The sequence below is a fragment of the Epinephelus moara genome, chromosome 11, assembly GCF_006386435.1.
Source record: "Epinephelus moara isolate mb chromosome 11, YSFRI_EMoa_1.0, whole genome shotgun sequence".
NCBI classification, from domain to species: Eukaryota; Metazoa; Chordata; class Actinopteri; order Perciformes; family Serranidae; genus Epinephelus; species Epinephelus moara.
Genome location: NC_065516.1, coordinates 30436038 through 30449792, shown reverse-complemented (window position 1 = coordinate 30449792; position 13755 = coordinate 30436038). Strand labels below are relative to the sequence as shown.

General features: G+C 43.4%; 1 protein-coding gene across 4 annotated transcripts in view; it reads right to left on the bottom strand.

Annotated features, from left to right (window-relative positions):
* Positions 1-2406: 2406 nt before the first annotated feature.
* Positions 2407-13755, bottom strand: part of pard3aa (par-3 family cell polarity regulator alpha, a) — a 415766-nt gene continuing 404417 nt past the window's right edge. For all 4 annotated transcript variants that reach the window (XM_050056584.1, XM_050056585.1, XM_050056586.1 and 1 more), the window contains 2 exons: positions 12245-12372; positions 2407-6665 (listed from right to left, as the gene is read on the bottom strand). In XM_050056584.1, the coding sequence (XP_049912541.1) occupies positions 6230-6665; positions 12245-12372 (564 nt within the window). In that variant the 3' untranslated portion in view covers positions 2407-6229. The remainder of the gene's footprint in view (positions 6666-12244; positions 12373-13755) is intronic.

Below are 13755 nucleotides of genomic sequence, written 5' to 3'. Positions count from 1 at the left end.
AACAGACAATGCATGTAACAGGCAGAACTTGACACGGCGTCCTAGAACATCAAAAACCAATTCACTGAAGGTACCTTGCACATCATATGTGGACGTGGAAAGTTCATAACCAAACATCTATATGTGACGAAGTTGGAGTGAGAATGTGTTGACCAAGTCTGTTTAATTTTAAGACAATTTTGGCGACAGTAGCTCCCGAATCTCCTCATCTCTCCAGTTAGACATTTTAGTTGACATCTTCATGTAAATGACCCGTCTTCTTCACCCTCAGATGTTTGTGTTTTTCTGGTTTCGTCCCAGTTGCATAATAGAAATGTCATCAACATGCCCACTCACCCGTTGTGTATTCTCCAGACAAAGACGTGGTCAACTCACACATAGGCTCAATCATGAATTACACTGACTTTGTTCTAAGAAGCTGGCAAGGTCAAATTTGTTCAATGTCTGGTCCAACTGATTCGAATCAGACACTGGACACTGGCACTGGAAATGGCGACACACAGTAGCAGCGCTCGTGTACTCTGTGGCTTTTAACCTGTTTTGTTGTTGTTTTGTCGTTACTAACATTCAATCTTTTAAGTTGAAAAAAAAACAACAACAAAAAAAACATTCTGACATTTAGCATCTCCGGGTAATGTCCAGTTATGTTCCTGGTTGCAGTGCATGTGTGATAGGTGCTCAATCGACGTGAGCATCAAAGTTTGGTTGTGTCTATTTAAATTATCAGGGGTAGAAGCTATATGAGACTGTTCTAAGCACATAGTTCCTGTCAGGTTCCTCAGAGACCTCCCAGATTTTATTGATTAGTTGGATTACTATTCTGTAATTTTCCTTTTCCAAGGGACCCTAAATTCTATACTCATGACAAATGTTGAATTCAAATAACACATCAAATAAATTTCCGTTTACGAACACTCCTGGTTACATACTGATAAAGAAATGTGCAATAATTGATATCTGAATCTAATAAAAGTCTTAAAGAGGCTGATAAACTGATGTAGAATAAATTGACCTGGGGCTGAAATTGTAATTGGTATTGTAATACTCCTTAATAAGTGAACTTTATAGTATTAAACATTTTCTTCTAATGGGTTACACATAATTGGCACCGATTAGCTTTGTAAAGAACAGAAGAATGTCGTCTGCATATAATGAAATAATGTGAGATATTTGATACATTGAAATCCTTTAAATATAAGGATGTGTAAGAACTTAAATAGCAAGGGGCTCATTTGAAATAGCAAATAAAAGTGGGAAAGGACGACAGCTTTGTCTCGTGCCATATGACAGGGGAGAAATCTGTGTTAAAGTTCTTTGCATGTGACTAAAGTGAAAACTGAAACACTGCTCTTAGCCTCTGGCAGAGTGGACCAAACGCAGGATCATTTCTCTACATTTGCTCTATCGACACTCAATCAAAGGTAATATTGAAGGAAACTGGCTGTGGCTCGGCAGGGATGTTCAAATAGAGTTACTTAAATGCATTTTAAACTCCCCCCTGAGGTATTATTTACGGTTAAAGCTTCTATCTGTCTTCTCATAGTCTGGGCAAAGTTCCACAGTTTGTTCTCCTCTCCCTTCTCACCTTAATTTTACCCGTATCCCTAAAGGTGATATATGGACGAGTGGACGTCTTCATCCCGGATGCATGTGCTTTCTAGTATATTTCCACCCTGACCAGACTGATTCTTTCAAAGGCCTCTCCCTTCCTCAGGATGAAGACAGATTTGGCAGCAGCTCTGTGATGTAGGGCCAAATTCTTAAACCTGCCTTTCCCCCGGAGTTGGATATCATAAATTTGACTATTGTCTTTATCACCATAGGAGTCATCACAGGATGTTATTAGAAGTTCAGCCAGCTCAAGGCGAAACCTCCCGGCCAGCCGTCACATTGACCTATCAGGAACGGAGATTAAAGAGACGGAGAGACAGGGAGGATGTGTTTTTACTTTTTTTACTGCCACTTGGACAAATGTGGGAGCCACATTTTGAGCGAATGCCAATGTCTCACTGTAGCTATCGTAGAGGTAGTTGTTTCAACATTCCTCCAGTTATGAGAGGAACAGTGTGGAAAATCCTGATTTTCTTTTTTTAACTTTATTTTATTTTTAGCTGTTAAAGGCACGAAGAGGGATCTGGCAACCAGATGACTGATAGGAAAAACGTCTTTGTATTAGATCTTCTTAGTTTTACTAAATACAGCTTAAAAACACACTGGCCAAATTTATAATTATAATGTAAAAAGAAAAAAATGCGTTTCATATTAAAAACCGTGGCAGCAGCAAGAAATAAGGTGTTCATTACTCGCCTTTAATTATGCATCTTATTTCGCTGGTGTGTTATCAAGAAGAAAAACCATTTGTGAATGTTAAAGCAGCACAATCAAGGGAAATTACTGTTACAAGGATTTGAATCCACCCTCAATTTATTCACTGAGAAAAAAAAGTTTATATTGTATGTACAGAGAATGGCAGAAAACTTAATGATACCACTGTTGTAAAAAGGAAAATTGCACTGTGCTTACATATTAGTCATTTTTTACCACCATAGTACCAAACTGTGGATAATAAAATACAATGAGGGATGGTCGTAAAAACACAATGAAACAATAACAATATATTTCTCATTTCTCCCAGGATAAAAAAAAAATCCCTCGAAACAATAGCTTTATGGGAAGAATCCATGTGTCACAGAGGCGGCGCACAAACATTAATTACACAACAGAAATAATAAACGTGCATTATGGGATATTATCAAATTTGCATATGAGGAGGGAAAAAACTCCTTAGATATTGCAGGCACTTGAACCTCTCCCCAGATCACAATGAGACATCAGTTAAAACAGCGTCTGTGTCAGAGTTGGACCCCCTCACTAACACACACACACACACACACACACACACACACACACACACACAAACAAGACCGAGTCTAATTCGGCACCACATGAAGGAGATAAATGAAGAGGAGAAGAAGAAGAGACAGCAAAAGTGAGCGCAGCCTTGTTGGTAACCTCCTGTTTGTAGTGCACACTCAGAGGAATAGTTGTGATTACTCCATTGACTGAATCATCTGCAAGGTCAGGCCTCCCATCTTCTCTCCCTCCTACTCCTCTGCTCCTCTCCCACTCAGCAGCCAAGTGGTTCATATGGCTGCCAAGACATATTCATAGACATATTGGAGCATCCAGTCACTGGCAGCGTTCGCAGACGCTTAAACACATGTCCACCTACACACAAATACACACACACGCACACTGGAACGCTGGTAGACGAACAAATACACGATACTGTATTTCACACGCCCCTTTTATGTGTGAGAACACTATCTTTTTATGTACTTGTGAGGACCATAGACTCTCAACCACAGTAGATTTTTACTCCTTAACCTACTCTTATCATTATGTGCCTGACTGAAACTGTCTGGTCTTAATCCGACAGTCCTTTTCTTCTGTATGAACAACTGCTCGTTTACAACAGTGGACAATTAGTGTATAATATAAATGTTTAATTTAGATGAGTGGTAAAAAATGTACCTCTCACTAAAGGTGTTGCATAGTAATGTCCTGTGCTCTTTTCAAAAAGAGCTAATGTCTGTGGAGAGTTGTTTTGCCTCCAGCTCCTCCAGCTAAGCCCCGCCCACCAAAAAACGTCATACTGTTTACCAACAGTTAAAGGGTCTATACAAAAATGGACGTAGCCTAGAGTGCGGAGGAAGTAGCTATAGAGATCAAAATTGTCGTTTTTTTACCAGGCTGTACACATGTTTATTTCTGCTGTAAAGTTAGCATTTCAACATGGGGGTCTATGGGGATTGACTCGCTTTAAGCCAGCCTCCAGTGGCCATTAAATTAACTGCGGTCTTTGGCACTTCAGCTTTGGCTTCATTTTCCAGCTGCAGAGGTTACTGCTTGGTGTTTTGCTCTTACTGTAAAAAACTAGGAAACATTTGGATTTTCCAGTGATCAGGGCAGGGCTGACTTCTCCTGAAAAATGCTGATTTCTTGGCCATGTATACACGTACCAGGTTTTGTATGCATGTTTATGACAGGGAAAGTATCGTTGGGACAGAAGCGCAGCAGGAAAGAACATAACATGTAGCGATACATTCCTGTATTCAAAATAATTCCATCCCAAGACCGACTCAAACTGAAACTGACCCAAAGCAGCCTCATGAAGTCTGCAGGATTTATACTTTATACTGCTGGACGTACCCTACACCGTAGCCTGACGTGCACCTCCCCAGATATGTCACTAGACATCATAGCGACGTAGACCTCCTGTCTAATTTTGTTAGGTGAAACCATTTCCCTCAGTGGAAACAAAGCTTTTATTTAGTTGTATTTCACAGATAAGAAACATTAAATTGTGAAGACAATAAAGCCTCCACCAAAATAGCATGTTAAGTCTTGTGTGTGATTTATCCTGGCTTCATATGAGCAGAGGAGATCTACACTTGTCGCTAGGCTAATTTATACAATGTAAAATGCCATAGGCTTGTGCTAATAACGTTAGCATGTTGTATTTGTGGGGAAAACGTGTCCAGATAAAGACAAGTGTTTGTCTGTGAATGCTGCGAGTTATAGTGAAGCTGATTTGTGTACTTATAAATTTGATTACTGACCTGCTGCATTAATGCACAGATTCACAGTCACTAGGTCGCTATAGTAACAGCATACTATGTACTGAAGGGAAAAATGACCCTATCTGAATAAATGAACAAGAATTCAAAGTAAATCAATTAACAAATTTTAATCTTCGTACTTTCCCTGAACTGACCCTAATTTTAACCCAAAATGAATCCTCACATTTACCCTTCAAGAAAAACAACCTTACATTGTAAAAAAAACATCCTCAGTCTGCCTAAAGCTCGTTCGTACCGTGATGGAAATACAAAGACAGACACACAAACACGGGGTCACACATATACTCTCTCCCACACACTGAAATTGCACTGCTAATTATTGATTGAACGGCGGAAAGGCTCCAGAGTGGTTTTCTACCAATGGAAATAATCATGAAAGGAAAACAAAATCAGCTCCATTGTACCGGGCCGATGGACGGGCGGCCCCACACTGAGGCCACCTATTGCACAGGCGATGTGGTTTCCCAGTGTAACCACCCTGATGAAATATTCAGCAAGGAACAACTCAGACACCTAGGGGCCAGCGGGCTTCGGTTACAGCCACATCGTCCAAGGCGAGGACGGGGCCAGAGCCACATCGGCAAGGTCGCTGTTTCTTCCCTCTCGCCATACGTGACAACATACACACACAAAGGGGCCCATTCATATTTAATGAGGTACATTAATTAATAACCCAGACCTGACCCCATTTACACCGTTGGATTCCCGGGGTGGGCGGGACAGGGTGGGAATAAAGCAGGTCTAAAGCTGTTTCCCTCCACTGAGAGCGCCGTATGGTGAGGGTGACAAAGTGAGGGGAAAAAACGGAGATAGAGCAGCCAGCAGAGGAAGACGGGATTCAGGATTATCATATTGAATACAGGAAGGGGCTGGAAGGAAGATACACACTCTGGGTAAGTGTTGTATCTGAAACCAAAACCCAAGACTCCACAGTTCACACAAGCTGCTTAACCTCCACACTCTGTCGCTACATGCCAGCTCCTGCCGACACTCACACACACATGCTTCACACTCACATGAACGCGAAGTGCTCGACAAAGTCCCCGTGAACAGCAACAAATAAGCCACCTTCACACAAGCGTGATATCGACTGAGGTCAACGCCGGCGCCCGAATGGTGCACAAACATGCCTGGGCCGTGTCTTGTGCTCGGGGTTATTGTGTTTAGGACATGCTGCTGTCAGATGTGGCGATGCAGTGACGGCCAAAACCGGTCGCCTTCTGCCATGATGTCTGCTCGCCTGAATGTATCAGATGGATGGGTCAAAGCTGCAAATCGTGAGCCAATAAAAAAGGGGCTGAAGCCGACAAAAGGTGAACAGATGATGGACTAGAAGGCACTTGCACTCAGAGTTAGATGATCACAATTCTGGACAGTAAAAGATCTCTATTTTTTTTAAGCAACTAAAAAGATAATGTTTCGTATCATAAAAAATCTTTTTTTTTTAAAATATTAACATTTTCTGTTCGCAGTCCCATAAAAATCTTTGTGTCTCAGCTTTTAACAAAAAACAGACTCTTTGCCCTCTTTGTATTTTCCCTCTTAATGCTCCAAAAATCAAAAGTTCTCCAGTCCCTCGTCATGTCTCAGGAGTAAAACAGCCTCCCTTTCTCGGACCCCTGGAGCCTGCTGAGCTTGGCGAGCTGAGAAGGCGATGGGGGAACGTCTTGTCTGTAGGGCCCCTTTAACTGAGGCAGGGCCTGTGGCGGGGCCGGAGCAGAGCCTGAGGCCTGAGTGTGGTCTCTGTTGTGGTCGAAGGTGCCGCCGCTGGGGGTTTCCTGAGCGGGAGGTGGCCTGGCCTTGTTGGCCTCCTGCTCTCTGCGTCTCTGCTCCTGCCTCAGCAGCTCCTGAGTCTCTAAGAGGACGCGGGCGTTGAAGCTGGACGTTCCCAGGTAGCCGTTGCGTGATCCCTGGCTGCCCGAGTAGCGAGGGTTCTCCTTGGATGTCTGGAATCCCTCTGCTGGCATGTACACCTTGTCCCACGAGTCCTGGGACGTCGTGCTGGGGTTCTTACGAGGTTGCCTAAACACACAGAGACAGGTAAAGAGGTCAATCAGGCTGTTGAGTGAGTCACCTTAAACAGCAACTGCTCAGGAAAGATTGCTTTTTTGGGTCAGCACCATTGAAGGGGAATTCTAAAGGAACTGCACTGCAGCAGAGAATGCTGCCATTTTCACATTTTGCGGGATTAAAAGGGGGATGTGGTGGTGCTGAGTTAAAATACTGAGGGCAACATGAGGGGAGCAAAGAGGGATCTGTTATAGTCTGCTGCATGATTACACTGAATCCAGTGACATGAAGACAGAGACATGAAAGAGACAGGAAACAGACGGGGGAAGCCTGAAACGCCCACAGCACTATTAGTTCCACATCGTAAACAAACACAAATGTTAAAACCTTGCTGAGAAAAATGGCGGCTTTCATCCATTTAACTATTTTTTAGCGATGCAGACGGGTGCACTTACAGCACAGACAGAGTAATGGCAGGCCTCACGGCGTTATCCGCCTTCTACTCATCTTCAGTCTGCCTGCCAGCCCCTGCACTGACAGGACGGCCCAAGATGCACACATATTATCTCTTACACACACACAAAAAAAACCTGACGTCCAAGCTCGCCTTCCGCCACACATGCTCCCCTTTCCGGAAATTGGCCCTGAAAAGCTGTCATCAGGAACTGCCAGGTCTTTGGCTAAAGTGTTGAGTCTGCTCCTCCATTATTAGGATCCATTAGGGCCGTCGTGCGATGGAAGACCTGTGACAGTGCCTTTTGCGTCAGGGGTGCTAAGAGAAATCCCATTCACACCTCACTGACCTGCTGTGCGCTTAAGAGGCTTTTGAGTTCAGGGCGCAAAAGCCTGCAGAGGCACACAGGGGCCCGACGTGCTTTTAGGACAAAATGCCTGAATTTCTTATCTGGCCGAGACTCGTTGCAGAGAGGCCGACAGGAACAAAAGACAGAACAGGCTATTTACTGTCCAAGGCACTCGGGCTTCAACAAAATATCAAGTGTTTTCTAAAACTCCACAGGAAAAAATAAGATTACAAATCTGACTGAACCAAATACGACTGATTCATACTTTGTACTTGTGCTGTAGGTTAAAGGCTTCGTAGAAATGGAGACTACATGTAGCCACATAAGAGAAGTCATGGTTGTCCAAAACTGTAGCTATACGTTAGGGACTTGCTTCTGTTTCCTCCTACAAGCTCCTGAGATAGTTGACAAGTTAATGTTACTGTGCATGTGTGTCTGCCACCTGGTGCAATCTCCTGCAAAAATAAAGGCTCGACTTGCAGCACAAACGAGCAATGCAATTATATCTTCAGTTATCTTGTCATAAATTCAACTCTCCCTTACAGGGGACCTATTATGTTCATTTTTAGGTTCATACTTGTATTTTTGGTTTACATGACTTTAGAGACGAAAGATTTATTGTGTTTGTCCGACTGAAACCAGACTTTTAAAACACATGTAAAGATGTTGTTCTGACTGAAATCGTACTACAGCAACTTTCTCAAAGTCAGACTTTGAGATAATGTGACTGGGAGCTGTATTACTTTGGCTGTGCTGTGTCCCTTTTCCCTCCACTGTAGATCTGCCCAGGTGTGCTGCATTGCTTAACGAGATGCAGTGCACCTGGCATGGAGGAGCAGCAGCAGAGGAGAGAGAGGCCTCTGGTGTGGGGACTGCTGATCCTCCTGCCTCTCAGCCTGGGATCTTTGTTGTCTTGTTTCCTTGTTTTATCTGTTAATAAATCCCATTGATTTGAGTGTTTGAAAGGTGTCTTATGTGGTTATTTTGGGTCAGTAGTTGAGTTTTGTTTGTCACATACTGCTGCCCAGGGGCATAACAACAGTCAATCAGACCCAAACACTTTTCACTCCGGGCTCTGACCCAGAAGTCGTAACAGAAGAAGTAGCCTGTAACAACATGGCAAAATCAACATCCAGAGCCGTGCATTATTGGACAGACGAGGAGATACAATTCACTCTGCGTCAGCTGAAAGAGTTAAATATTTTAAAGTACATGGATGGAGGAAAACATGGAAAGGTGAAAGGTGACCTGTGGAAAAAAAGTGGCAGAGCAGCTGGTCGACGCTCAATTGTTTGGTCTGTGACGTAATAGGTCAACCGGAAAAAGGTCCAATGCTAACAAGCTGAAAGGGGGCATATTGGCACCTATTGTAGAGGAGTCGGACGTACTTCAGTTAATACATCGACTCCCCTCCTGTGCTTGTATACTTGTACAAGGACAGTAGTCCAGTTAGTCCTTGTCGAGCTGTAACCTTAGTTCGACTTCACTGTGCATGTCAAAGTACTGTTTAAGTGTTTCTGGGTCTTCCGTATCGGTGCTCTTGGCGTCTCTGCACCATCATTGCAGCTGGGGAATGACTATAATGTTGTGTCGCGGCATTTCTAACAATTACAATCACCAGTAAGTTTGTATGTTTGCCTGATGTTAGCATGTAGCTACATGTAGCAGTGTAGGCTATGTGATGTATTTGCAGTAGGGTGCGTGGCGCAGATGACCATATAAAGGAATCTGTCATGAGGTGCAGTGAGCTTGTCTTAAAAGTGGAAAAAAACAGTTGGAAACAGAGTATTCAGAATGGTCTGAGGTTTTTATTCACAGGGATTACTTGTTACTATGTTTAATATGCACATCCAACACTGTAACATGATACATATGTGACAGAAACAAAGGAGACGCATCATAGGTCCCCTTTAGACATTTTTTTAATCGCCATCTCTATGTAATGCTAATGAGGAGCCTACACACCCAGCATCACTAATGAGTGTGGTCCACAGTATCAAAGGGAAGCGTGTTCGTATCTGAGCCTTTGTTAGCTTAAGTCCACACTTCTGCATTTATGTTCCGTACATGTGTGACACAAACACATTATCTTGTCCCGCTCTGTGTATGTGTGTGCACGCATGTAGAGCATGTGTAAGTATGAGGGTAATTGGCGGAGGGGCAGATGTAGGGACAGACTGTAGAGAGAGCCCCACCACATGCTCCATATCTGGGTTTTGGCTGTCTGGGCGAGTCGCCATGCATTTACACCCCGGCTTGGCTTACAGAGCAGCCAGCGACGCTCATGAGGGAGCCGCTTATTTGGAAACCCCGGACGCCTGTTGCACGCGGCAGCGATCTGTGTTTCCAGAGTGACCTTTTAGGTTTTAAAGTAGAAAAGGGAAGAAGGGAAATTTAGGGGGAAGTCTTCAGTGGCGATGAGAGCAGAGCAGAAATGGCATTGTTCCACAGGAATGTGATCGTGATTGATGCGTCAGGGGAGTTGGTTCTCTTATCACCTCTACTCCTGCGCCAGAATATGTCACAAAGTGGATTAGTTACATCTACAGAGGGAGGGGATGGGAAAATACATCATGCCAAAGAGTGGGGTAAATTTAGAATGACAGAACATAACAAACAAAGCCAGGAAGTTGGCTTGCAGAAAAATTTGTGGCCGCTGTGTGTTTCTTTAAAACAGCTGGGAAGAATCAGAGTTTATGAGATGGAGGAGAGAGCACACACACATGCACGGACGCAAAGTGATTAGGGAAAAAAACCCAAATGCGTGCAATGGGCAGTGGAACAATCGTTGCTATATTGTACAAATAAATTGTCTACAAACCTGGAATAATGTTTTCTTTATAGCGTGGAACAATGTTGTCTTGGCTGCGGGAGAGATGGAGGAGCTACTGGCAGTTCACTCAGGCCACATTTAAGAACCTTATCTTGACCACATTTATGTGTGTGTATTTTTGTGTGTCTCTTTCAGGCTAATCAGTGGTCTCTCTTTCCTACTAACACACTCGTTCCTCTCCCGGCCCCTCTCGCCCTCCACTGCCTGTCACCGCTAATCCTGCTCCGACAACAAGCCTTCATTAGTGCTCTTCCAATCCTCACATCCCAGACAGCCAGCTAAGCCTGGCCGTCATCAGATAACCAGCTACCATGGCCTCTTCTGGAAGCTCTTTTTTTTTTAGGGAATGTCCCCTTTTCGGCTGACTGCTCAGGCTTCCTGTTTTGGAGGAGAAGGACAGGATGAAGGGGTTCCAGAAGAGAGGTGGTTGGAGTTAGAGGAATTGCGGTTATTAATCTGGGGATATAAGACTTTAGCTCTTTAATGAGGAGCCGCGTCGAGACACAAGCTCTGAAAAAGCCTTAGCCGGGGTCAAACGTCAAGCCTGAGCTCATGCGACTCTTTGCTAAAAGACGCTATGAGATTATGAGAGGAATGCATATCAAAGGCCGTCCTCGCCTGGCTTTTTGGCCCGCCAGACCAACTTTCCCAAGAGAAGGAGCTCAGCGAGAGGGGAGGGCTGGAAGCAACTGTCACATCACATGAGATGCCAGCAGATAACACATATGAAGTGAATGCACAGATCACTCTGGCTTATACAGGCCGCATTGATTATGCATCCATGTGGACCCGCAAATCCATAGCTATAGACGGGAGCATGTTTTAATCGACCCGGCTGTGACTGTTCTGAGACAGCAGAGCAAAAGAGGATGGTTATGAAGAAATGATTGCTGTTTGTGCAAGGCGAGATTAAAATCACAGGAGAGCAGAGTTACTCCGGCCAAGAAAATTAAAGACCACACACACACACACACACACACACACGTATACACACACTTAAAGTGTTCTGTCTTTGTTTAAACTGGCAAAGCAGCAAAACTTAAATAAATCAGACTTCATTCTGGCTTCACTTACAACATTTAGAACACGCTGTACATTTCACGATACAAAAACTCACATTGGATTGTTTTCAATCAGGAAACATAGAGAGGAAATTATGTTTATTTTATCACTATCTTTAAATCCCTGCGTCAGTCAGTCAAAGTATAGACTGTGAATCTTTGGTGACTTCCTCTTTAAGGATGTAAGAACTTAAAAAGTGAACATTTTCCACCAGCAGTTGTTGGCTTTGCAATTTGCATTGACTAAAGTGTGATTAGAGAGCTTCAGAGGATTGGTAGAGGAGCAGACACACACGTACAGAGTAAAGGCAGGAAATGCAAATACCGATACTAAACTCTCTCCCCCCAAACGCCTCGAGATGTAAGATATGGTAAGCTTTATTGGCATGTCTTTGAAAAATATGCAAAAGAATCGAAACAGGAAGATGGAGGAGATGAAGAGCAGCGGTTGTAGCTCTGAACTCAAGCTGTGTAAGGCAAGAGATTGCCAGGAGAAAATTCCTTTTTAAAAACATGATATTGGAGCAATTATTCATCACACTGGAAATGTTGGAGGGAGGGGGAGGGGGGGCTGATGCTTGTGACAAAGTCACCACTTCTTCAGGGTCAACATTGACTTAATGAAAGTGAATATCAGTCAAATAATTCCAGGCGATCACATTAAATGATTTCATTCAAAGGGTTTTCTGTCTGGAGATGAGTTGAACGTGGCTTTGTGGTGACTGACTTTGTGACCAAAGAGATACGTTAAAGAAAGTGTAGAGAAAAGAGGGTAAAAGGAACAAATATGAGGACAAGGAATTGATGGAAATCGGAAAAAGTCAAATGAAGAGGTTGAGAAAGGGCAGGAAGAACGTGATAAGTCACAGAGAGGGGAGGGAGCTGAGGTCTCACCGTGGCAACGAGCTGTACTGTCTCTGTGCCTGTTGGAAACCATCTCTGTCCTCCTGCTGCTGTTTCTGGACCTGAGTGTCGACTGTTACTGAGTGGCGTCCGCTTGGCGTCTCCGTCCCATTGCTCACCTGTAACATCCACCAAATGACGAGTTAAGACACAGTAATGAAGCCAGAACACTGCTGTCTTTGGAAATGAGGGGAAACACACACACAAACTTAGATGATGGAATATATTTCCCTCAGCGCAGCAGGTGGTTTGTCAGTGTGATGCCTCTTGTGTGTAAGGCTACACTTGGGGAACAGGTAGTTAGTAGGTGTGATTCCATGATGACAATGGCACTAAACATGCACCTGTGGCAGTGGATGAAAAGCCCCCGATAATATCTTTAAAGGCATAATACACCAAATAAGATCTTTATATCAATTAGGAATCCTTGGCTTAATAGATTGCCTCAGAGTCTACAAGAGCAGTGCTCTCGTGCTCTGTTACAGTCTGTTGTCTCTGGACTCACGGTAGGTTGACTTTGGCTAAGCTCCGTGGATAATACTTTATGTTATGGTTAAAAGTGTTTTTCATTGCCATAAATGTGCCAAAAAAAGCTCCTGAAAACACTAATTAATGTTCTGTGATGATGTTGGGTGGTTGGAGATGTATTTGGAGCAAGTAGCTGTGCAGGTTACTGTGTGGGTGATTAGCTTGTTGGCCATTAAGCGGGATTTATAGTTGTGCGGCAGACCCTAGGCATGTGGCCTACGCCATTGTTAGCATTTATACTTGTGCGGGGTTGTGTCTGTATCACTCTGCAGTTACAGAACACTAGTAGGCGGCAGAGGTTTCTGTGAAGTGCTGTAAAGTTTAGTTGATTCAAAACACACATTAAACACACATTAAACATGGCTTAATAGAGACAATTTCAAACACAAGTACACAAATCAGCTTCACTATAACTCACAGCATTCACAGACAAACACTTGTCTTTATCTGGACACATTTTCCCACAAATGCAACATGCTAATGTTATTAGCACAAGCCTATGGCATTTTACATTGTGTAAATTAGCCTAGTTGCTAGCTGACTTTTCCTCTACTCATATGAAGCCAGGGACAACAGCAACATTTAACAAAGGTAATGTTATAAAATTCAGCTCCATTACAACTCACAAAGTTCACTGACAAAACAACTGTCTTATACTAAACACGTTTTCCAAACAAATACAACACGCTAACGTTATTAGCACAAGCCTATGGCATTTTACACTGTATAAATTAGCCTAGCGACGAGCGGATTTCCTCTGCTCATATGAAGCCAGGATATCAATATCATTTTGTTTCAGTGCATGCTGAGCTGCACTGGCAATGAGAGCTGGCTATGAAGACTGATTTTCTTGTTTTATATTCACCAGTGCTGAAATAAATGCGAGTCCAAGCTGAACAGTGACTGAGAGTGGGTTATCATTTCATCTACACAACGCAAGAATACTAACCTCAAAACATAAATGGTAAATGGAC